At 36.2% G+C, this 25,723-nt stretch overlaps 1 protein-coding gene across 2 annotated transcripts in view; it reads left to right on the forward strand.

The window, feature by feature from the left end:
• The first annotated feature begins 203 nt into the window (after positions 1 to 203).
• The window catches only part of DHX40 (DEAH-box helicase 40), a 53,141-nt gene continuing 27,621 nt past the window's right edge, over positions 204 to 25,723 (forward strand). Inside the window, exons 1-12 of one of the 2 annotated variants that reach the window (XM_036837283.1) lie at positions 204 to 336; positions 1,238 to 1,405; positions 2,432 to 2,577; positions 4,051 to 4,170; positions 4,370 to 4,597; positions 5,185 to 5,251; positions 6,220 to 6,351; positions 14,824 to 14,923; positions 16,716 to 16,802; positions 16,938 to 17,120; positions 21,873 to 21,953; positions 23,160 to 23,317. In XM_036837283.1, the coding sequence (XP_036693178.1) occupies positions 285 to 336; positions 1,238 to 1,405; positions 2,432 to 2,577; positions 4,051 to 4,170; positions 4,370 to 4,597; positions 5,185 to 5,251; positions 6,220 to 6,351; positions 14,824 to 14,923; positions 16,716 to 16,802; positions 16,938 to 17,120; positions 21,873 to 21,953; positions 23,160 to 23,317 (1,522 nt within the window). In that variant the 5' untranslated portion in view covers positions 204 to 284. Of the gene's footprint in view, positions 397 to 1,237; positions 1,406 to 2,431; positions 2,578 to 4,050; positions 4,171 to 4,369; positions 4,598 to 5,184; positions 5,252 to 6,219; positions 6,352 to 14,823; positions 14,924 to 16,715; positions 16,803 to 16,937; positions 17,121 to 21,872; positions 21,954 to 23,159; positions 23,318 to 25,723 lie in introns of both variants that reach the window. The other variant, XM_036837282.1, reaches the window with a different exon arrangement.

Genomic DNA, 25,723 nt, shown 5'->3' on the forward strand with positions numbered 1-25,723 from the left:
GGGTCCTTTCGGGACTTCTGGGCTGGCTTCGCCGGCGGAGCCGCAGCGCACGCCGGCGGTTGGCGGGAAACGCTCGAGGGTGGGCCCTCTGCTCGGGGCCGCATCGCGAGGGTTAGACAGCTCTCCGGACGCCTCGCGCCACGTCATCGAATAGCTCCTCCTCCCCTCGCTCGAGTCGCACGCGCGGAAGTAAACACCTTGGCGTCATCAGGGCGCGTCTTCGCCTTTCCCCTCCCAGCTTCCCAGAACGGTGGACGTGCTCACCTCCGCTCCGGGCCAGGTCTATGTCCCGGTTTCCCGCCGTCGCGGGCAGGGCGCCAAGGCGACAGGAGGAAGGTGAGCAATCAAGAGACCTCCAAGAAGAGCGGCCTTCGGCAGTTCCCATCGCGGATAGAGGTGCGGTCCGCGGGACACTACGGAGGCCAGCGGGAGTTATGGCATGGGGGTTCTGGGGGGGATAAAAGTCCGCCTTAGGCAGGCAGAGGAGAGTAGAGGGGGGGAGGCCGCAGCGTTCTTGTCGCTCTCCAAGCCGGAGGCAAACTTTGCATCCAGTGAGGACTTTGGTCTAGAGGGGGGCGGTCCCAGACCCAAGTTGGGTGAAAACCCTGCTGGGGGACAAAAAAGTGAACCCCAACGCCGAGACGCGTTCTGCCCTTAAATGGGCTCATAAAGCCTTTGTTCTCTACCCATCCATTCCCCCCTCCCCCCCCTCCGCCCCTTCGTCGGGCCGCCAGCCTGCCTTTGGGTACGGTATGAGGGAGCCAGTTTCCAGGAGCCAGTTTCCATGGTTACCCACCACTTGGCCTTCTGGGATATCAGTCACTCTGAACAGGGACCTAACTTGAACCGTGAATCAGAAGCAAACACAGGTGGCTTTTAATTCAGCTGAGAGTTTTTCTGCTGTGTTCCAGGTTTTGGTCTATTGTTTAATAAAATTGGGTTTTGTGCTTCTGTATAGGTATGCTTGCAAATACATTGCCTTGTGCTAGGCTTAACTTTGTCAGCTACTTTGAGTCATGCATTAGCAAATGCTCAAGTTGATTTCACTAAAAAGTTGCTCTGGGTTTATAAACCCTCGCTTGCAAATTGGATGTAGGTGATTTAACTGAGGAGTCATGGGTTGATTATTTCCAGCCCTGAATTTCTATTGTCATTTCCTTTTCAGTTTTGGGAGATTGAATCAGAGATATCTTTACAGGCCTTTGAATTGCACAATTTTTTCCCCCTGTCATTACAGAAGATAAAGGATGCACATCACAGGAGGGAGGAACTACTCCAACTTTTCCTATTCAAAAACAAAGAAAAAAGCTTATTCAAGCTGTGAGGGACAATTCATTCCTTATTGTTACTGGAAATACAGGAAGTGGTAAAACAACTCAACTCCCAAAATATCTATATGAAGCAGGTAATTTTATTCTGGGAAAATATTGGGAGTACTTTAAAAATATCCTCTTAAAAGCTAATAGGACTTCTGTATTACGCAAATGCCCATTATTTGTTTTACAGTCCCAGTTCTTCTCTTGGCACACTGTCCCTACATCTTCCTTGCTTTTTTACGGTCTTATTAAAGATTAGTTGAAATGGCATTTTCAGTTATCATAATAATTCCAAATAGAATTATAGGTAGGTGTTGATTCTGTGCTATAGAATAAGGTTGTCTTGCAGTAGACTGTTGACCATTGGATACTGAAATAATTTTCAGAGGGAAGCGATATACTGATATCTGCTGCTGACATTAGTATTTCTTGGTTCTATCTCCAGAGTGTTATCAGGTAACTATTTATTCCTTGACTCTCCTAACACCAAGCCAGCTAACAAATTATCCTTACGGTGTCTTTCCCTTCAATACGGTAAAACTTTCTATCATAAGGTTGGTATAGAGCAAAATTATGTTGGATATTATAAAAATTTCGTAGTGTATATTACCTTACTCTAATGCATCAAATCTAAGATGCCGTCTATTAAGACATACCACTATTTTACATACTATTATTAAAAAAAAATGCCATCAGTTATAAGATGCATCTCCCTTTCAAAGATATTAAAATAGTAAAATATGTTTGTAGAATCTATGAAAAGTGGTATATTTAAACTTCTGTGGCCAAGTTAAATCCATTTTAGGAAGTGTGTGGAATTTTATGGATTCCTAGGGGTTAAAAATTCTTGGCTTACTCTTTAGAGTAAATCTTTAGACTGAAATTGAAAAAAATTAATTAAAATATATACATTTAGAACAGCTATTAATATGTATTCTTATTTTTAATTAATACTTAAATTTCCATGGTGCAAATGTAATACAGTGTGTTGTTAATTGGCAGAGTTTTCTTTTAGAAACACTGGAACAGTTTGTATTGATTGACCAGAAAGAATTTAGCTCTAATGGGAAGCAATTGTTAACATTTTTGTGTTTTTTTACCTCTGGTTTTGATAGGGTTTTCACAACATGGTATGATTGGTGTGACTCAACCACGAAAAGTAGCTGCCATATCTGTTGCTCAGAGGGTTGCTGAAGAAATGAAATGCACTTTGGGATCCAAAGTAGGATACCAAGTTCGTTTTGATGATTGCAGCTCTAAGGTACAAAAGTTTTGTTTGTATTTAATTAAGTACCGTAAATTTATAGAAAGAGTGAGAAAGTGATGAAAGATTTTGACTTCAAAATTCCATTTATATTTTAAAGAAACAAAGCCTCAGATTAGAATTAATTTGTGTTGCCCATTGTTAATGCTCTAGTCCTGGGATGTCTAATTCATCCCATTTTCTCCCTTCTCAATTAGTTTATGTGACAGTTATGTTGATTTTTCACAGGACTCACATGTATTTTAGTTGTAAGGATCCTTAGCATGTAACTTACATCTGTATTCTTTAAAAATTTTTTTTATTGCAGTAAAATACACATAAAATAAAATTTACCATTTGTATTATTTTTAAACCATTTTTAGGTGAACAATTCAGTGGCATTAAGTTCATTCATAGTGTTGTGTAACCACTACTGCTATCTATTTTCAGAATGTTTTCACCATCCCAAACAAAAACTCTGTATCTACTAAACAGTAACTCCACATTCCCATCTCCCCGCCCCTAGTCCCTGGTAACTTCTATTCTGCTTTATGTCTCTATACATTTCCATATTCTAAGTACCCTGTACAAGTGGAATCATACAATATTTTGTCCTTTGTGTCTGGCTTATTTCATTTAGCTAAAGTTTTCAAGGTTCATCCATATTGTATGGTTGTATTCTTGAAGTCAGTGGAAAACTGACAGCTTAATGAACAAAGTCATTGAGCAAGTATTTATTGAGCATCTTCTATATTCATGGCAATAGTTCATAGCTACAATTTACATTCCTTCCGGATTTCTTAATCCTGTACCAGATACAAAACATTCTCTGATTTGCCTATGGTCCCTGATAGGAATGACCATCAACAGTGGCAAAGAATGACTCCCCAAAATACTGTCTTTGCCTTCCTAGTGGTCACTGCTGGGGATTTTTCTTTCTTTTTTCTTCCTTTGTTTTATGGATATCATTGCTGTTAATTCCTCCTCTGGACCTTACTCTCACCTTGTTTTAATTCCAGTCGACTGACCCTATTTTTGTAACAGGAAAGTGGTCAAGGAAGAAGAGAGTGAGAGAAATGGTGCACCTACCTTTTCTCCTGAGTCCTCTAAAATAGCAGCTGAGACAGGGAGATGAATTCCATTTCATTATTGTTTTCCCACAACTTGCTCACCTGAAGTCATTGCATTATCTTAACCACTTTCCACTGACTTCATTGTATTTCCTTATTGGTCACTTTCGTTTGCTTTATCCCAGAATATTCACTTTAGTTCCTTATCCCTGTCTCTGTATAGATCACAAGTTTCGTAATTTACCATCCATGTTATTAGACATGTTATTAGACTATTTTATGTACTCTTATTTCATCAGATTAGTTTGGTCACTTAGTATCTGTACATCTGAGGGGGAAAATTTAGTTTGCAAAGCAGGTGTGAATTTCTGTGATTTTATTTTTATGTATATGTTAATGTACTCTGCTGTTTGAACATTAGGAAACAGCAATCAAATACATGACTGATGGATGTTTACTGAAATATATTCTGGGAGATCCAAATCTTACCAAGTTCAGCGTCATTATATTGGATGAAGCCCATGAGAGAACTCTAACTACAGTGAGTATTTTGCTGTGTTGGTTACTTATTAGACAGTTCACTTCTTTTGGGTAGCTTTGTACTCTATAGTGAATTGCCTTCTCTTACTTACATTTTAATCTATTCAAATGGGAATCCTTTGGTTAGGAGAGCAAAATATTTAAAATAAATTGGTTGTTATGTACACTTGTGACTTATTAGAAATTTACTTTTCTTTCAGGACATCTTATTTGGTTTATTGAAGAAGCTGTTTCAGGAGAAGTCTCCTAATAGAAAGGAGCATTTAAAGGTCGTAGTGATGTCAGCAACTATGGAATTAGCCAAGCTCTCTGCATTCTTTGGAAATTGTCCAATATTTGATATACCTGGAAGGCTTTATCCGGTCAGAGAAAAATTCTGCAATTTGATTGGTCCACGGGATAGAGAAAATACTGCGTATATTCAAGCGGTATTACTTGGCATCCTTTTTATGTCTTTTCTGTATCTATGATTCTAGTTGATTGAGTAGTTTGATAATTCATTTGTCTCTATTATTTTAATGGCAGCCCTCATAGGTCCTAGGACTTTTTTTTTTTAAGATTTATTATTTATTTATTTATTTATTTTTGGCTGTGTCGGGTCTTAGTTGCAGCACTCGAGATCTTCGTTGAGGCACGCAGGATCTTTCGTTGTGGCGTGTGGGCTCTTCTTTGTGGTGCACGGACTTCTCTCTAGTTGTGGTTTGCACGCAGGCTCGAGGGCACGTGGGCTCTCTAGTTTGCAGCATGTGGGCTCTAGTTGAGGCATGCAAGCTCAGTAGTTGTGGCACGCGGGCTTAGTTGCCCCGCGGCATGTGGGATCTTGGTTGCCTGACCAGGGATCGAACCCGCGTCCCCTGCATTGGAAGGCGGATTCTTTACCACTGGACCACCAGGGAAGTCCCAGGTCCTAGGACTTTCGAGAACCAAATTTAATTTTTCTGTGGAACTAGGGGAGGTGGTGGTGGTGGGGGACTGTATTTCCGTTAGCATATTATGCTTGTGTTTCTTGCTTTAGATTGTGAAAGTGACCATGGATATCCATTTGAATGAAATGGCTGGAGACATCTTGGTTTTTCTGACTGGTGAGCACTCAGTACCAGGTTTAAAAATTTTACTATTTGTACGAGGGAGTGGGGCACCATGATAGAGTGTTACCTTTGTTGGAAAATCTAGGCTCTACTCATGTTATCCTAGGCTTTTATGATTTTCTGAGTAGTTTTAGATATTATATCTATTATAAGATACATAAGGTAATTCTACACTGCCCTAAAAACTATTAGTCTCATTAGTAAACATAGGTAAAATACACTGACCTTTTAGTAGCAAGATATTAAATGGTAAAATATTAATACTTTTATTACTCTATCTTATATAGAGCTGTTAACCACACTAAACAGTCCTGGATCTGAATGATTAATTTCATTATTTCAAAAGACATGCTACTATCTCCTTTCTTCTTTGAGTGGTGGGATGGTATTGTGTGGTAGCAGTACATAAGGTGTGGAATCCATGTCTCATAGACAAGCCTTTTTTGGAGGTCAAAAATAGAATAGTTAAATCTCAGACTAGTGTGATTTTTCAAGTAGCAGCATCCTACTAACAGATACGAGTAATTTCATGGCTCACCTCCTACACTGCCTTGTACCCATGTCAGAAGTGAGACATTGTAACAATCTCTTAGCCTTTTTGAGGTACTTAAGTATTTTGAAATACGCCTAAATGTAGTATTTCCTGGACTAGCCTCCGCTATGGTAATGATTAACTTTATTGAGTCTTCCTCAAATATACCATATTAGCAAGATGAAAGGCTTAATGATTATAAACATTTTTATTCCTTTAGAGATTTAAATTCCTTGGAAACTTTCTTCTATTTTTAATTTTATTATTGTTGAGATTGAGTACAATTTATGTGTTCATCTACCTTAGATCAAATGAGAGATTTAAAATAACTATTATGCAAAACCAATATTAATCTAGAAGGGTTTTTTTTTTTATTCTTAAATTAATTTTGCTGTTCGGTTGCTGACATTATTTTCTCCCCTCATTTCAGGTCAGTTTGAAATCGAGAAAAGTTGTGAGTTACTTTTTCAGATGGCAGAGTCTGTTGATTATGATTATGATGTCCAAGATACCACTCTAGATGGCTTGCTAATATTGCCGTGTTATGGATCTATGACAACAGGTAATTCCTCACTAGAACAGAAAATTTGATTTTTAAAACTTTTCATTGAATAATAACATGTATACAGAACAGTGTGCAGATCTTAAGTGTTTAGGTCAGTGAATTTCACAAAGTGAACTCACCTTTGTAACCAACACCCAGATGAAGAAACAGAGCATTAGGAGAACCAACCAGCATCCCTTTGAGAGAAGTGATTTTTTTTTCTTGAAGTCTTTTCACATTCACTTTTTCAAGACCTTGGACATCTATCCCCCTTACTATTGTTAAGAGTGGGCTATGTCTTCTCCCAGCAGAACAAAAATATTGTTGGTAATTTTTTGAAATTAAGGCTATAATTCCTTGATAGTAGTACCATAAGTCAAATCTAATTTGCCACTGCCATGGAATTTCTAGAAATCTTATATATCCAGATATATCTGAAACAAACCAGTGGATTGTTTTCTTTTTATGTGGCTACACACATTAGTCTACTTTTCAAGTGCGACGTTGTTCTTTTTTAAGTTCAAAGAGCAAATGCAAACTCTTATCATTCTATTTGTTCATAATAAATGTTGTTGAATGAGGTTTAGAATTTGTTTTATAAAACTATTTTATTATGGAATTTGACTTGTAAAAGCAAAGGGAAGTTATAACCTGCAGCCTCCTATTTGAAGTTTGATTGGGATTACCATTTAATGTAATGCAAAAAGCATTTAAATGTTTTTATATTTTACGTGTAGTTTTGTTTTTGTTGAGTAGGTGGTTCTTATCCTTATATTAACGAAAAAAGTTCAGGAATATATGTGTTGGTAAATAACCATAGACCATGTGCTATTTTGGAAATCCCTTTTGTGATGATATTGGGCCCTTGCTCTCAACACTGAGATCTATTTTAGGTTTTTACATCTTTAAGGGAATTTGTAGGGTCATTATTAGATATTTAATGTTCTCATTGTTTTTTTTAGATTTTATCTACTAACTTTTGTAATTTACTTTATAACTGATAAGATAATTCAAAACCTGTTATAGTTGCTTTGTTAACTATTAACAATATATATATTGTTTCTTTTTCTATATAAAGTAAATAATTTCATTCTTTCCATCTTACTGCCATATTGAAAATAATGTTCTCTATCTGCCATTGCTTCTTGATTATCTTCCTGAAATACAGTTTTTGTACTATTAAAGGTTGCTAGTGACCTCCTATTCCTCAAATACCATGGCTTTTTTCTACTTGTATTTTGATTTTGAGTTAATATAAGTCTCCTTAAATGCTGTTGTTTAGGATAATTATTTGGTTCTCCTGACCACTGTTTCTATAAGTCTTCCCACCCTCCCTGGCCTTTGTTCCCCTCTGAATGTGACTGTTCCCTCAGGTTTCATCCTTAGCTTGCTGTTTTCTTAGAATTCTCTGTTTTGGAGAGGTTGGCTCCTAGGATTCACCTGTCACTTTGTGATGACTCCTGAAAGCTGTCTCTAGTTCAGTCTCCTGCACTCTAGCCCTGCTGGGTCTCACAGGGCTTTCTGGTCTGTGCATCATATCCTAGATCATACAGTCCAAACAAGTGACAACTCCTACAGGTTTTCTTTTACCTTTATCTTGTCCAGATCATTCATTTTTCTTTTTTTTTTTTCCTCATTGTCATCATTAGAATTGGGATCCTCAGTTTGCTTTCCTGAGCTGTTAACATATCCTGATAACTTGTTTTCCCTGATTTAATTTACCATCCTACCTGCCATGATAAACATAATCTTCCAAAAGCACAGCTCTGATTGTGTCAGTCTCCTGTTGGGTACCTTCAGCCATTTCCTATCGCCAACTGAATTATAATGCCAACTTAATAACTTGGTGTTCATTATCCTTCCAGTATGACTTCAACCAGCTTTCAGCCCTAATTCCCAGTGTATGTGATTTTCTTTGTTGGTGTATATGCGTAAATGGTAAAGATGTGGGATTGGGTGTGAGTAGAGCCATTATTGAAGGGTTTTGTTTGTTTATTTTAGTTTCCCTTCCGGTTCCAAGGACACTGTAAGGGTGAGCTACTGGTGATCCATTATGATCATAACAATATTTATTGTAGCAGTTTATAACAGTGCAAAGAGACATTCAGATGGAGCTGATGAGGTACTAAGTAATGGGTGAGGTGGAGTTGGATGAAGTAGGGAGAGGGTGGCAGGTTCCTGGGATCTAAGGCTTTCTTTCTAAGCCTGGTAAATACAATATAGCACTTATTTTCTTTATTATTGCTACTTTGGGTTGTGGGGAGAGACACATAACATTATAATGTTATTTCCTTTATTTTCTGTTAGCTTCAGGAACAGAAAACTTGCACTTGGGAGTGAGGAAAGGGAAGAAGAGTTTCCTGCTTATAGCCTGGAGTGAGGGGGTACAAATGGACCTAGGTTTAGTGAATAAGTAAAAATTATGAGGTGGATATTTTATATTTGCTCTTATTTCTGGGCTAGCCATGAGGGTGGCTGACTGTTTTAAAGGGACATCTTAAAATATTCTCATCTGTCAAATGTGAAGAGGTGCTGTGGTATCCCTTCTACTACCAGGGTTATATGACCCTGCTCCTTGGGCTGAACTCCCCCAAACCCCACCCTTTGCGATGTTCACTCAAACGCAAAATGTAAGAGATATTTTTGATTCCTTTTCTTCCCACAACATTTTTGTGACTCTGTGTTTGCTCTTTCCTGAACTTGTACTCCTCCTTTCCCTTTTATTCTCCCCTTTCACTGGTTGAAATTATGCTATTTTGTTTCACAAGTGCAACCAACTCCATAAAAACCTTTCCTGATTTCCTTCCTCACAGCTGGTTTTTATCTCTTCTTCATTTGAACCTCATTGTGCTTTACTGTATCTCTTGTGGCACTTAACACATTTATCTTGTGTTACGATTGTCTCATCCTCTCTATAAGATTGTGAACTTCCTGAGGACAAGTACTAAACATTGAAAAAGTCCTGACTAAGTATTTGTTAAATTGAGTTCCAGATTTTTTACTTTCTGCTGGATATTCTATTAATGTCTTGCACCAAACACTATGTCTGAACCTTTTTCTTGTTTCTCTCAAACCTTTTCCCTCTTCTGACTTCCCCCTTTTTGTTTAGGTCTTACACTCCTTCAGGTTGGTCATGCATTTAGGGAAAGCTGAACCCTCACAAAAATTTATGAACTGAAATATACCTGTTACTTCATAAGTGACAATTATTTGCATGGAATTAGACACTTTTAGCACTGACATAATTACCTAATTCAGTGCTTCTTAGCCTTTTGTGGAGGGTGGGGATCTCAGATTTTTATTTTTAAGTAATGAAAGCCTGGCTGTTTTTCTAGAAAAATGCACATATACCCATATATATATATTTGCATAATCAGATTTCTTTATTTTACAGATAGAGGCTAAGTGATGTTCCTGAGGTCACATGGTGAATCTACATTTGATAACTGGTTATTTATTCAGTAGTGGAGGATCTAACAGTACATGTGTTTCCAGAATAGATGAAGAAAAGGAGAGGAGCTTTACCTTGGATTAGTGTACAACATTTTAAAAGGGGAAAACCTACTCATTTAGATTATTGCATAAATCCAAAAATAGTTTTTTTTCTTTCTTCTGCTTGCAAACCAAAGATATTACTTCCATATAGCAAGTACCAAGTGTCTAAGATAGTTTCCTTAAATGTTAAGATTAAAGATGTGGGGGAATAAGGCTAGTGAGTTTCACATAAAAACTTTTAGTCTATGTGGAGTCTCCCCAAATGGGAAAAATTTTCTTTTGTCTTAAAAAGAAATATATACTTTTTAAAAACAATAAAATCAGCAAAGAAAAATAAACTTACTCAGATGCCACCAACATGATTAAGTGATAATCACTGTTAATATTTTGAGGCATATTGTTCTGACCTTTTAATTATACATTTAGATATATTTTATTGTTTAGTGTTTTGTTTTTTAACAAAAATCGGTTTATTTTACATATGCTCCTTTGTTTTTCTTTTTTGCCCTTTGTAGAAGTTTTAAAAGTATAGAAAAGTAAAAAAAAAATCCATTTTCCACTATGCAGAACTAATAGTTGGTGTCTCTCTTTTAAGAAAAATTACTCAATTGAGGGAAAATAATACAGTTTCATTATAAAGAATTCAAGCAGTGTACAGTTTTACAAAGGTAAAAGTAAAGAAATCACCTCAAACTCCATCCAGAAATAGCCATCTTTAACATTAGAAAAAACATTATTCAGATCTGTGTGTGTGTGTGTGTGTGTATGTATGTGTGTACGTATAGAAGGATAAGTAAGTAGTTAGATAGTTTGACAGAAATACTTTTTTTAAGAGTGAGATTAAAAAAAAAAAAAAAGAGAGTGAGATTATACTATTAGCTGCTTTTTTATAAAGTATTTAATTTTACTTGAATTTACTTGAAGGAATTGTTAACTTCAAGAATATCTTTCTTTACCACATGAGATAATATTTTATAAAAGAGTGCTTTAAAGTTTAAAAAGATGAAAAATATTAAGCTGAAGTTAATATCTTCTTTTTAGACTATATTTGATTGGAGATCTTATCTGTTGCCTGATTTGAAAGATGAGCACTTAAGTACTGATATTCTTCTATATCCTCCCCTTCTGATTTTTGTTAGTTATTTTTACATTGTTCAGTTGTATTCAGTATTTACTATCAATCCTTTTACCATGGTTTTTCCATTCCTAAGTTACTTTTGGTTAATTTTAGATTGGCTAGATTTTAACCTTTTTTTTTTTTTTTTTTTTTTAATAGAAGAGCTCTTGGGTGTTATTTTTTTTTGTAGTTCTTTTGTTTAAGAATGTCTGGCTTTTGCCTTTATACTTGAGCTACATCTTGGCTGGGTTTTATGTTCTTGGGTCACACTTTCTTTTCCTTAGAACTTGGTAGACGTTGTCCAGTTGTCTTCTGGCATTGAATGTTGCTGCGGAGAAGTCTGAGGCCAACCTGATTTTTTTTCCCCTCCTTGTAAGTGATTTGCTTTTTCTGTCTGATTGCCTGAAAATTTCTATTTTTATCCTTAAAGTTCAGTAGTTTTTAATTAGAATATTTTTTGGTGTTGAGTGTTTTATAGTAAAATTTTCCTGGAATTTTATGTGCTCTTTTTAAAAATCAACTTTATTGAGGTATAATTTACATACAATAAACTGTGCCTGCTTTAAGTATATAGTTCAGTGAGTTTTGACAATGTACATACCTGTGTAACTACCACCACAAACAAGATAAATTATTCTTAGTTGCTCTTTTGATCTGCAAATTCAATTCTTTATTTCAAGGAAATTCTCTTGTGTTATATCTTTGTATATAACTCTTGTCTATTTATTGGTTTCCTACTTCAGGGATACCAATTATTCTTATGTTGGATTGCATGTCTTCCATATTTTTTAGCTCCCTTCTGGTTACTTTATCTTTTCAACTGCATTTACTGATTATCTCAAGCCTTTTCTCTATGTCAGAAGTTTGATTTTCAGCTGTGTTAGTGAGAATTCTCAAGATATTTTTGACTTACCCAAAAATGACTTCGGGGGAGGGGTAGAGTTTGAGCTGAGCAGTGTTGTACCTCTTTTATTCTGTTCCAGAATCATCTCTTTTCCCCCTTTGATTGACAATTTCTGTTTATAGCTTTATGTTCCTTTTATATACATATTCTCTCTCTCTCTCTCACACACACACACACACACACACACACACACTTTCAAACACTTTTCTGCTGTGGGATCAATTTGGAACAAGAAATTCTATGAGGACGTTTCAGTTGGCCTTAACATATAATATGTCACATACATGTATCTTAGGAGCATTACTCCATTAAGAGCGTTAAGTGGTCTCTCCTCAGTATCCTTATTTCTTGGTAGATTTTGGAGCATCTTTCTGCCTCTTTGCCAATCCCCCCCCCGCCACCATTAATTTATATTCTAGTACCTTATTAGCTGCATGGAGGTAATCAGGAGAATTGCTACATCTTAATGAAAATATTCAGTTTCCCTTTTTCTTTGTGGAAAGTGAGAATGTGCTTTAGGATATATGTATTTAACTTTTTCCCAAACCTTTATAAACAAACATAAAATTGGCATGTGTTTATACTTGTGGAATATGGTGAAAGTATGTGGGTAAAATGTAAATGTGAAACAAATGTGAGTCTTGTCAAAACAGCAGTTTCAGGACTTTTTAATTGACTGTAGTGAACAAAATGATAAACTGAAATTTTGCTTGAACTGAAGACTAAAATTAGGTACTTTTAGACATGGGTTAATTGAAAAACAGAGTTACTCATAAATATGCTCAGAATGGACATTTCTAATTTATGTAAAATTTTAGGGTAATGTGGAATTTCAAAGGTAGAAGGATCTCAATTTATTATTTATATCATGCATTTTTAAATTGACCAATTCATTGAACTTTACTGAGCACTTTCTATGGTCCAGCCATTGTAGGTACTGGGCGTATGTACCTACAATGACAATGTACATACCTGTGTAACTACCACCACAAACAATAAAAGAAAGTCCTTATTCTTACAGAGCTACATTGTAGTAGAATAGATAGACAATAAATAATAAATAAATGTGTAAACATATAACTTGAACTGCAAAGTAGTATATGATTCCTTTGAACCATCTGAGCTACCTAAATCTAAGAAACTCCTAAAAAATAATTTTTATCACTTATGTGTAAGCTGCCTTTCTAGCACTTTTTTACTTGTGAAATTAATTTCAGAATGATTTTTAGAAGAATAGCAGCAATACTTGACTTGGTTTTAAACTTGCCTGTCTATATGTAAATCCTGGGCAAGCTGCTTGACCTCTCTGGGCTTTAGTGTTCTCATCTATAAAATGAGATAGTTGGCCTAGTAACATAATTTTAAAACTGTGCTTGTCTGTGCCACTCCTTTTCCCCTTCATAATAGTTCAACTTTGGTCTGTTTTATATATTGCGGATACATGGATCTTTTTAAGATTTTCTTTGGAAACAGGTTTTGTACTTTATTTAAAAACAGGTTTGGTTAAGATTTTCTTGGCTGCTGAAAAGAAAAGAACTTGAGGTTGTTCAGGTAGAAAGAGTGAATTTTCTGGACAAATTTCCAAATATCTTGTGGAAATTGCAGCCAGGCATTTAAAATTTTTCTCTTTTTAAAGGATACATATGTACTTACTGTTCTAACATGTAACATAAAATAGTAAACACATATAAAATAAAAAGTTTAAAAAGATGTTATGAGAAATATAAATAGACATGCTAATGATTTCTTTTCATACCCCAATCGATTGACTTGTATACTCCCTGGAATGATTACTCCTAATTTTTGGATGTCATTAAAATAGAGGATCTACCCAAATCCCTTGCTTGACCTCTCTAGCTTAAGTGATCTTTTCCTTCATCCCAGCACGGCCACCCCTTCAAAAATTTAACATTGTAGACTTTGTCATTATCTTCATTTCTGATCTCAGTTTTAAACCTCTTTCTGATGATTACTTCCTGTCTCTGCCAGCTCACTCTTCTGTTCCTAATTCAACAATTTTCAGATTGCATCGAGATTTGTCTTATCACTTATCTCCTTTTGCCTATGCCATAATCATTTCCTTGCAAACATTAACTCTCTTGTGTTCTCTGCTTAACCTGGCAGGAGGGCAAGTCTGGTCAAATCCACCTTTCTGCTTATTTTACACTAAGGCCTGAGAATTGCCAGCAACCCAGAAATACTCTCTTGTGAACTCTCATGGATGATTCTATTTTTATTCTCTTTAGATTCGCTTTCCATATACACTAGTCACTTCCCTATGGTTCACAAGTTAATTCTTTCTCTTTGCAAGAAACTGGCTTAATCAAATTGAACATCTCTTGGAGGTTATTCCAAATTCACAGGAGAATGAGACTGGCCCAGTTGAAGGGAGATGTTTATCCTTGGTGCCACAAACTATGGCCACAGGAGCAAGGTACCATACTATAAGCATCGCTGCTGAGGCCCACCCTTCAGAATGTGTGGATGGTGGAAATAAGGGTGGTGTTACTTGTTTAGAGATGGAGTGATGAATTGGGCAGACACCTGAAAAAGTAAAAACTGCCTTAGCTAATCAATCTTTAAAGCATAGAGAGGTTCTTAATCTGTTGTCCGTGGATAGACTTCAAAGTCCTGAACACCCTGTTATTGTTTGAAAATTTTTTTGTGTCTGTACATATGTGACTTTTAATGGAGATGAGGCCCACAGTTTTTAAATAGTCTCTAAGGGAGCTATGACCTATATAAAGGACTCTGCTGTAGGGTTTATTTTAGCAATAATCATCTGTGATTCCATGGATCTAGAGATCTTAATAGTGAAAGATGAGGAAAAATAGTTTTTGCTATTATATTTTGAATTCAAGATAATTAAAGAGGTGAAGAAAACAACTTTTAATGAAAAGAAATGAGTTTTTCAAAACTTGAGTTTGACAAATGCATGTTGTAAATTAGTATTTTCTCTTTACATATATTTTAGATCAACAGAGAAGAATATTTTTGCCACCTCCACCTGGAATTAGAAAATGCGTCATATCCACCAATATTTCTGCAACATCTTTGACAATAGATGGAATCAGGTATAACTTTAAAATTCCTTTTAAAGCTGAGGAAGCCACTTAGCTAATCATAAAACATTAAGTTTGTGTCTCTGTGCCCTCCACTAATTCCCTTCTCACTTTTTTAACTTGTAATCACCTATCATTTTTTGTAATTATTGATTGCTCTGAATAGGAAATGGAGTAGGAGGTGCACATAGTATTTCTGTTCACACTTTTTAAATACTGGTACTTGGTAACATGTAGCTTTCTCTTCCCAAATTTAAGATTATGTGTGATGTTTCATGGGTTTCATTAAATGGGAAGCCAAACCTGTTTCTCTATATTACATTACCAGCAGGTGCCTAAGATGATCTGATATTCCCTTCTTACCTGTCAGCTCCATTTCACATAGTAAGCTTTGTATATCCAAGTGTTTATCTGGAGGTACTGTTGCTTGCTTTTCACCCTTTTGTGAAATGGACTTTTATTTTTCAATGTAATCAGTGACGCCATCAAATTTTGGGGTAAATTTTGTAGAGAAACACTTACCAGTCTAAGTCTAGACTGATAGCTAATGTGAAGTTCTTTCAGACTGTTGAACCACATTCCTTCCGGATATTTATCTTTTACCCAATATATTTTATGTCCTTAACTAAGTCTGTCTCTGCCACAGGAAGGCTGGACCTGACCCAGAGATCCTATATGTTTCTTTTGGGTAAAATCATCATCCAGATCTAAGAGGAAGTTTAATTTCCTCTGCTTTTCTCTTTACTTTAAAAATAATGGTTTCAATAAAGGCTTAGGCAAGCAGCTCTCTTGAGTAAATTAACCTCTGCCATTTTCTGTTCCAGCAAAGGCAAAAGTCATTAAATAGCGTGTTTCAGAATGTTCCCTAAGTGAATGATAAACTTACTACTCTTCCTTCCAAGTCAGTTTTTTACCTGACTTGTTCTCCATTTAGTTGGCTTAAAGTGGTATAGTTAAAGGCTAACTGGAATTAGATTCTGAACCTGTTAGAATGGTTTAGAGCTGATTTTCAAGTTTGTTTTTTTAATGGGAGAACATAAAATTAACATTGAAAAGTGAATAATTAAGTAGTATTTACTACATACATAATGTTGTGCAACCACCACCTTTATCTAGTTCTAAAACATTTCATCACCCCCAAATAAAAACCTGTACACTTTAAGGAGTTGCTTCCCATTGGCGCCTCCACCCCAGCCCCTGGCAACCACCCCTTTCTGTCTCTATGGATATCCTATTCTGGATATCTCATATAAATGGAATCATACAATATGTTACCTTTTGTGCCTGGTTTCTTCCACTCAGCATGTTTTTTGAGGTTCATCCATGTTGTGGCATGTATCAGTACTTCATTCCTTTCTATGGCTGAATAATATTCTGTTGCATGTGTATACCATAATTTGTTCATCCTTTCGCCCCTTAATGGTTAATGGACATTTAGGCTGTTTCCACCTTTAGACTCTTATAGTCCTCTTACAGTGCTACTATGAACATATGTCTACAAGTATTTGTTGAGTACTTGTTTTCAATTCTTTTGGGTGTATGCCTAGGAATGGAACTTCTGGGTCATATGGTAATTCTATGTTTAATGTTTTGAGGACCCTCCAAACCATTTTCCACATTGGCTGAACCATTTTACATTTCCAGTAGCAGTGTATGGGGTTTCCAATTTCTTGACTTTCAAGTTTTACACTTAAAAGTTGTTGCGTAGTTGTTAGTTTGGTAGAAAAGGAGGACCCAAAGTGGTTAAAAATTAACAAGTCTTTCCTTGTTTTCTAGAAACTTAACTTTTTTTCATTATACTTAGATATGTGGTAGACGGTGGCTTTGTGAAGCAGTTAAATCACAATCCCAGATTAGGATTGGACATCCTAGAGGTGGTTCCAATTTCAAAGTAAGTCTCTGTGTTAAGCCTTTTTGTTCAAAGAACAGTTGATTAGATAATTTCTAATTGGTTTGGGGAAGGAAGTGAATTACTTAGAAAAGTCACAGAACATTTTGGGGACTTTGTTTTTTTTTTCCTCTAAAGGAGTGAGGCCTTACAGCGAAGTGGCCGAGCTGGCAGGACTTCCTCAGGAAAATGCTTTCGCATCTATAGTAAAGATTTTTGGAACCAGTGTATGCCTGACCATGTGATCCCTGAGATTAAGAGAACTAGTTTGACATCTGTAGTTCTGACCTTAAAGTGCCTTGCCATACACGATGTAATAAGGTATGTAGACAACTTGAAACAAAGAAAAATTTGTTAGGGAGTCATGTTATTTCTCAGAAATTTTTTTGAAGTATTTGACTTGTATGTCCCTACATTTCAAGGTTCAACTAAACCCAAATAAAGAGCTTCTTTGCATTGCTTTACTGGGATTTGATCCCTTGCTCGTATTTTAACCTTGGCTTAATGGAGTTTTCGTGCTGATGTTTATTTGTATAATTTAATGACCACTGTTTATCTGTAATGAAAGGTGTACAATGACCCTAATGCCACTCAGAAAGTGTTGTTGAGTTGTTTTTTTTTTTTTTGGTAGCATCTTTTGTATGGCCAGCATGGTACCAAGTACGATGAGAGACAGAATAATACTCTTTAGTAGGTTTTTGCTTTCACTAAGCTTAAATTGTAATGGGGAAATGAGATTCGACATGAAGCAAAAAATAGAACAATTGTTAAATTAGTTAAATGTTAAAGAATATAATTAGTATAGGACAGAATATTGTAGGGGCTTGAAATTTCATATTATGAAATTTATGGTAGAAGAAATAATGAAAGAAAGTATTATCTTGGTTTTAATTTTGGTCTTAATTAGGAATATTAAAGTGTGAGGAACCTTGGGAGAAGGTGACCATGCATTCTTTAAATTCATAATAAGAAAGGAAGTAATTACTAGGTGCATCGAAATATGTATTGTATACTCTTAGAAAGCCATCTAAGATTTTTTTTATAGTTATTATCATAAGACTAGAGGTTTTCTTTTTCTTTTTTTAAAATGTATTTATTTTGGCTGTGCTGGGTCTTTGTTGCGGCATGTTTAGTTGTGGCATGCGGGATCTTTTTTTAGTTGCAGCATGTGGGCTTCTTAGTTGCGGCATGTGGACTCTTAGTTGTGGCATGCATGCAGGAACTAGTTCCCCAACCAGGGATTGAACCCGGACCCCCTGCATTGGGAGCGTGGCATCTTACCTACTGGACCACCAGGGAAGTCCCGAGACTAGAGATTTTCTAGATGCGAATATAAATCCTAGAAAGAGGAAAGCAAATTTGTAAAATTCTAACTGTTATCATAAATGATACTAATGAGAAAGAAAAGCCATTTAAAGAAATCTAAATGGCCAAACAGATGAACCCATATTTAAAAATAATATTTATAAAGGCTAACAGAGCAGCATATAATCAAGAATAAATATATATTAGAAAAATAGGAACAATAATTACTCAATGTCATCTGCACTGAGTTTTTTTTCATCTTAAGTTTTAAGACTTAGAATGTAATGAAAGTTCTTAAAATGCTAGAGACCAGAAAAAAAAAAAGACTTCTCTCCCACACCCCTTTTTTCTCCCAGTTTTATTGAGATATAATTGATATACAGCACTGTATAAGTTTAAGGAGTACAGCATAATGATTTACATACATCATGAAATGATTACCACAATAAGTGTAGTGAACATCATCTCATACAGATAAAATAATAAAGAAATAGAAAAAAATTTTTTCCCTCATGATGAGAATTCTTAGGATTTACTCTCGTAACAGCTTTCGTATATAACATACAGCAGTGATGATTACATTTATCATGTTGTGTCTCCCTGCTCTTTTTAAGATGTGTGCAGGGCTTCCCTGGTGGTGCAGTGGTTGAGAATCTGCCTGCCAATGCACGGGTTCGAGCCCTGGTCTGGGAAGATCCCACATGCCGTGGAGCAACTGGGCCCGTGAGCCACAATTACTGAGCCTGCGCGTCTGGAGCCTGTGCTCTGCAACAAGAGAGGCCGCGATAGTGAGAGGCCTGTGCACCGAGATGAAGAGTGGCCCCCACTTGCCGCAACTAGAGAAAGCCCTCGTACAGAAACGAAGACCCAACACAGCCATAAATAAATAAATAAATAAACAAACAAACAAACAAACAAACAAACTTTAAAAAAAAATGTGTGCAGAATATGGGCAGGTACAACCAGAATTTGGGATAGGTGGTATAGTATTCGTAGGTGACAGAAAGAAAATGGAACTTTTCAGTTATTATTTTGCCTCCCCTTTCTCCTCCGTTAGGAATGATTTTAAAACTGAAAAGATAAGAACAAGTCTAGATAAGAAGGAATTGATGACCAATATCGATTAGGAAATAATGAGAGAAAACCTAATGACCATAAATGAGTTTGTATTGTGGCTTTAGACATTATTTCCATGGTACCAGAAGAACTTGCAGATATAATGTCAGAGGTATCGTGGGTCGTCTCTGAGAAATTATGCAGAACAGGTTACCAGAAAATGTGAGAAACTCAAAAATCAATTTTCCATTTAAGAAAAGGGCAGGTTATAGAAACAACTGCCCAGTAAGCTTGACATTGATTCTTGCAAATTCTAGCATAGTTTATTGGAAAGTGGTTTAAGAGAATATAATATATATTTTTTAATATTTATTTATTTATTTGGCTGTGTTGGGTCTTCGTTGCAGCATGTGGGATCTTTCCTTGCAGTGTGTGGGCTTCTCTCTAGTCGTGGAGTGGGCTCTAGAGCGTGTGAGCTCTGTAGTTTGCAGCACGTGGGCTCTAGTTGAGGTGCGTGAGCTCAATGGTTGTGGTGCACAGGCTTAGTTGCCCTGTGGCATGTGGGATCTTAGTTCCCTGAGCAGGGATCGAACCCGTGTCACTTGCATTGGAAGGTGGATTCTTTACCACTGGACGACCAGGAAAGTCCCTAAGAGAATACAATGTTGATTTGTAATCATCAGTGTGAATCAGAATGGTTCACAAAGAATATGTTATCATAAACCATTTTCTTTTCAGTTTGAAGGCAGGACCATCCACTTAATGGATGCACCACAAGAATTTATTGATTGCTAACCTAATGTCTCTTGTTTTCAACACAATATTTAACAAGATTACATTGACGTATTTGTGAATAAGATGTGACAGTACTGCTGAATTAGGATATATTTGCCAAATTGCCGAATCCAGAAAGTACTGATTAATTGCTCACCAAGCCTTGATGAAGGTTTTACTGGTAGTATGCTGAATTTCACTCTTTCCTGATAAGCATTTTTAATGAAAATATTAAATAAAGATATTGAAGTCATGATTACCAGATTTTTGGAAAATATCTTCATTTCTAATGGGTAGATGATTAAAACCAAGATTTAGAATGGTCTCAATAGGCCAGAACCTTGGGCAAAAATCAACAAGGTAAAAGTCTGAAGGGGTACATCTTAAATCTTAGGTTTTGGTTGCACATTAAAGAAATTCAATGTGGAAAATATCTGAAATTATCAGATCACCACAAACTTAGTATGAGCTTGCAATTATTATTCTGTTTAAAGAACAATTTTAAAAATTCCACTGGCATAAACTTTGGTTATATTAATAAACCACAGTGTCCAGGTGATTGGGAATTACAGCATTCCTGTTCTGTGTTGGTCACTGTACATTTGGAGTTCAGTTTTGCATGTCATCGAGTTTTATTAGGAGTTTGACGAACTAGATTGTTTCTAAAAAATGCTAAATATGTTTGGTGGGTCTCTTAGAAACCAAATAATACAAGGAAAGTTTGACAGAATTGGTAATTGGTATAATCAAGGGAGAGAAATAATTGTAGTTTTTACAAATCTCAAATGGCTCTTATCTAGAAGAGGAAGCTGACTAGTCTGGTATTACTTTAGGACAGGGGTCGCAAAATATGGTCCAAGCTCACTGTTTCTGTAAATAAAATTTTATTGGAACACAGCCATGCCCATTCATTAATGTATGGCTGCTTTTGCTTCAGCAGCAGAGTTGAGTAATTGTGACAGAGACCATATGGCCTGTAAAGCCTAAAATATTTACTATCTGGCCTTCTTTAGAAAGTGCTTGCCAACTCTTGCTGTAGCAGATACCAGGACTTGTTGGTGCAAGTTGTAGGAAAGCTGACGGTAGAACAGTCTACCAGATTTTTGTTTGTTTTTAAATAGAGTTGTCAATCCTCGAATGGACTTTTGTGTAAGGTATTAGACCTTTTGTCCTCTGTTGTACCTTTTTCAAGGTGAGAAATTGGAGTAGATTATTTAGCATCTCAAAACTAATGGTGGGAAGAAAAAAATCCAGTGCAGAATAATATTAAGTGATTATTGTTCCTGGGGTGGGGGGATATATATTCACACTTGGTTATATGCCACTCTGCTGTCCTTTGTGAATATTATTTTTTTCCATATTTAAAGAAATATTTATTTTCAAGTGTGAAATAGATCCATGTTCTAGAGGCATCTCAATAGTCATACTGTCCTTTGTGAATATTGTTAATTGTTTTATGTTTATAAATGATATTGTGGTATGTAAGAGAATGTCCTTATTTTCAGGGGATGCACTCTGAAATATTTTGGGGGTAAATTGGCATTACATTTGCAACCTGTTTGCAGGTAGTTCAGGAGAAAATAAATACATACATATCCATACATACAATAAAGCAAATTGGTTAAATTAATTGAAGATATTTATCATTTTATTAAAAACCATTTTGAGGTACTATTAAATAATTTGTAATTTTTAGCCACTTTCAGTTAATTTCCTTCACAGTTTTATAAAATGGTATGAGTGTGATTCAGAAAAAAATTTCCTCCTTTGCTGAATGCTGATCACAATCATAGAATGCTTTGAAAAAAAAAAAAAGACAGAGAAAAGAAAGACTTGTAAAACAGAAGTAAAACATTTTAAAGGAATTTTCAAGTCTGTATAAAATCTTGCCATGTTCAAGGAATGGAATCTCATTTTATGTCTCATTTAAACACACAGGTTTCCCTATTTGGATCCACCTAATGAGAGACTTATTTTGGAAGCTCTTAAACAACTCTACCAGTGTGATGCTATTGACAGGTAAAAAACAAACAAAAAACAAAAACAAAACCAACCCCAATAGATGTTAATCTCTTTTTAAAATAGGGTTCTTTTTTTTTTTTTTAATTATTTATTTTTTATTTATTTATGTTTGGCTGCATTGGGTCTTTGTTGCTGCGCACAGGCATTATCTAGTTGTGGCGAGCGGGGGCTACTCTCTGCTGTGGTGCGCAGGCCCCTCATTGCAGTGGCTTCTCCTGTTGCAGAGCATGGGCTCTAGGCACGTGGCTTCAGTAGTTGTGGCACGCGGGCTCAGTAGTTGTGGCATGCGGGCTCAGTAGTTGTGGCTCGTGGGCTCTAGAGTGCAGGCTCAGTAGCTGTGGCACACAGGCTCAGCTGTTCCGCGGCATGGGGAATCCTCCCAGACCAGGGCTCGAACCCGTGTCCCCTGCATTGGCAGGTGGATTCCCAAGCACTGCGCCACCAGGGAAGCCCTAAAATAGGGTTCTTAATACTTTCCTTTATCATTAGTAAGTGATTTGTTTGAATTGAATGGATTGTTTTCCCTGAAATTAAAATTTGTCCTCAGTCTTTCTTCACCACAGTTCTGAAATTGTACCACAAAACTGTTTTTGTTTAGTATTGGTATTATTTAACAAGTAATTTCTTTTTTTTTTTTTTTTTGTACCTTTTGACTGTTTTCATCCAATTCCTCCTCTCTTCTCACCCACTTCTGATAACTACAAATCTGATCTCTTTTTCTATAAGTTTGTATGTTTGTTTGCTTTTGAAGTATAATTGACCTATAACACTATGTTTTTCCCTAACAAGTAATTTCTGAGTACCACTTCAGTGCCAGGCATTATGCTGGGTACATCAAAATGATGAGACTCAGAGTCCTTGTTCTCATGATTGTGTGATGGGAAAAGATTTGGTAATTATCATTGTCTCATTTCTTTAAGGACATTTTCCATGCTTCTGTAGCATTGTGTGTCTTTTATTATACTACTTTATTCTGCCTCATTGTTTAGTTTTTTGGATATATAGGCCCTTGAGAGCAAGGAATTTATCATCTTTATATTTCTCTTATCAATGACCACAGCGTATCATATTTCTTATCTTGAATTGAATTTCTGGAGGTAATTTAAGGTAATCTAAATTATATCTGACTTATTCTGAATGATAAACATTTCATTTGTACTCTTCCAAGGTAGAAAGACTTAAAAACTTTTTCTTTCCATTAAGGAGTGGCCATGTGACCAGATTGGGTTTGTCTATGGTAGAATTTCCTCTCCCTCCACATCTGACATGTGCAGTAATAAAGGCTGCTTCTCTGGACTGTGAAGACCTATTACTTCCAATAGCAGCAATGTTGTCTGTGGAAAATGTATTCATTAGACCTGGTAAGAAGTTTATTGATGAGTTTTCTTTTCTAATTAATAGATTTTATTTTTTAGAGCAGTTTTAGCTTTCTAGAAAAATTGAGCGAAAGTACAAACACAGAGTTTTCCCTATTATTAACATCTTTTCATTAGTGTGGTACCTTCATTACAATTAATGAGCCAATATTGATACATTATTATTAACTAAGGGATCGCTGTTTGTATTGTAAATTCTGTGGGTTTTGACAAATCTGTAATGACACATACTCACCATCAGAATATTGTGCAGAATAGTTTCACTGCCCTAAACATTTCCCATGTTCCACCTAGTCATTCCTACATCCCTTCCCCCAAACCCTTAGCAACCACTGATCTTTTTTTTAAACATCTTTATTGGAGTATAATTGACCACTGATCTTTTTACTGTCTTCATAGTTGTGCCTTTTCCAGAATGCCATATAATTGGAATCATACAATATGTAGCCTTTTCAGATTGACTTCCTTAACTTAGCAATGTGCTTTTACGGTTCCTCCATGTCCTTTTTTTTCTTTTTTTTCTTTTTTGGAATATGGTTGCTTTACAATGTTGTGTTAGCCTCCACTGCACAACAGAATGAATCAGCCACACACATACAGATATCCCCTCCCTTTTGGACTTCCCTCCCATTTAGGTTACCACAGTGCATTAGGTAGAGTTCCCTCTGCTATATGGTATGTTCCCATCTGTTGTCTATTTTATACATAGTACTGAAAATGTATATGTGTCAATCCCAGTCTCACAATTCCTCCCACCCCACCCCTTTCCCCTTTGGTATCCATACATTTGTTCTCTACGTCTGTCTCTATTTCTGCTTTGCAAATATGATCATCTATACCATTTTTCTAGATTCCACATATATGCGTTATTATATGATATTTGCTTTTCTCTTTCTGACTTACTTCACTCTGTATGACACTCTCTAGGTCCATCCACATCTCTACAAATGACCCAATTTCATTCCTTTTTATGGCTGAGTAATATTCCATTGTATATATGTACCATTCTCCATGTCTTTCTGTGGCATGATAGCTCATTTCTTTTTATTGCTGAATAAAATTCCATTGTGTGCAATTTGTTTATCCATTCACATATTGAAGGACATCTTGGTTGCTTTCAAGTCTTGGCAGTAATGGATAAAGCTGCTCTAAACATTAGCGTGCAGGTTTTTGTGTGAACATCGATTGTCAACTCATTGCCAAACTGTATGATAAGAATATGTTTAGATTTGTGAGAAACTGCCCAACTGTCTTCCAAAGTGTCTGCACCATTTTGCTTTCCCACCAGCAATGAGCCTGAGATTCCTGTTGCTCCACATCCTCAACAGCTTTTGGTGTTGGCAGTGTTTTGGGTTTTGGCTATTCTCATAGTTGTGTAGTGGTATTTCATTGTTATTTTAATTTGCAGATCCCTGATAACATATGATGTTAACTGTCTTTTCATATGCTCATTTGCCATTTGTGTATCTCCTTTGGTGAGATGTCTGTTCCAGTCTTTTTTAATCAGGTTATTTGTTTTCTTATTGTTGAGGTTTAAGAGTTTATTGTATGTTTTGGATAACCGTTCTTTATCAGAAATGTCTTTTGCAAATATTTTTTCCCTGTCTGTGACTTGTTTTCTCATTCTCTTGACGTTGTCTTTCACAGAGCAAAAGTTTTTAATTCTAATGAAGTCCAGCTTATCAATTATTTATTTGATGGGTCATGCCTTTGTGTTATATCTGAAAAGTCATCACCATACCCAAGTTCATCTAGATTTTCTCCTGTGTCATCTTGTAGGAGTTGATGTCCTTTTGTTCCAGCCCCATTTATTCAAAAGACTCCTTTCTCCATTGTAATTCCTTTGCTCCTTTGTCAGAGTTAATTTGACTGAATTTGTGTGGGTCTATTTCTGGGCCTTGTATTCTGTTCCATTGACCTGTTTTCCTGTTCTTCTGTCAGTACCACACTGTCTTGATTATTGAAGCTTTATAATAACTCTTGAACCTGGATAGAATCATTTATCCAGCTTTTCTCTTTCCCTTCAATATTGTTTTGACTATTCTGGGTCTTTTCCCTTTCTATATAAACTTTAAAACCAGTTTGTTGATATCCACAAAATAACTTTCTGAGACTTTAATTGAGATTATATATCTTTTAATAAGATTTTTTAAATATTTATTTTATTATTATTTATTTTTGACTGCGTTGGGTCTTCGTTGCTATGCACGGGCTTTCTCTAGTTGTGGCGAGTGGGGGCTACTCCTTGTTGCGGTGCGCGGGCTTCTCATTGCGGTGGCTTCTCTTGTGGAGCACGGGCTCTAGGCACGCGGGCTTCAGTAGTTTTGGCACGAAGGCTCAGTAGTTGTGGCTCGCGGGCTCTAGAGTGCAGGCTCAGGGTTGTGGTGCACG

Source organism: Balaenoptera musculus, chromosome 20, assembly GCF_009873245.2.
Source record: "Balaenoptera musculus isolate JJ_BM4_2016_0621 chromosome 20, mBalMus1.pri.v3, whole genome shotgun sequence".
NCBI classification, from domain to species: Eukaryota; Metazoa; Chordata; class Mammalia; order Artiodactyla; family Balaenopteridae; genus Balaenoptera; species Balaenoptera musculus.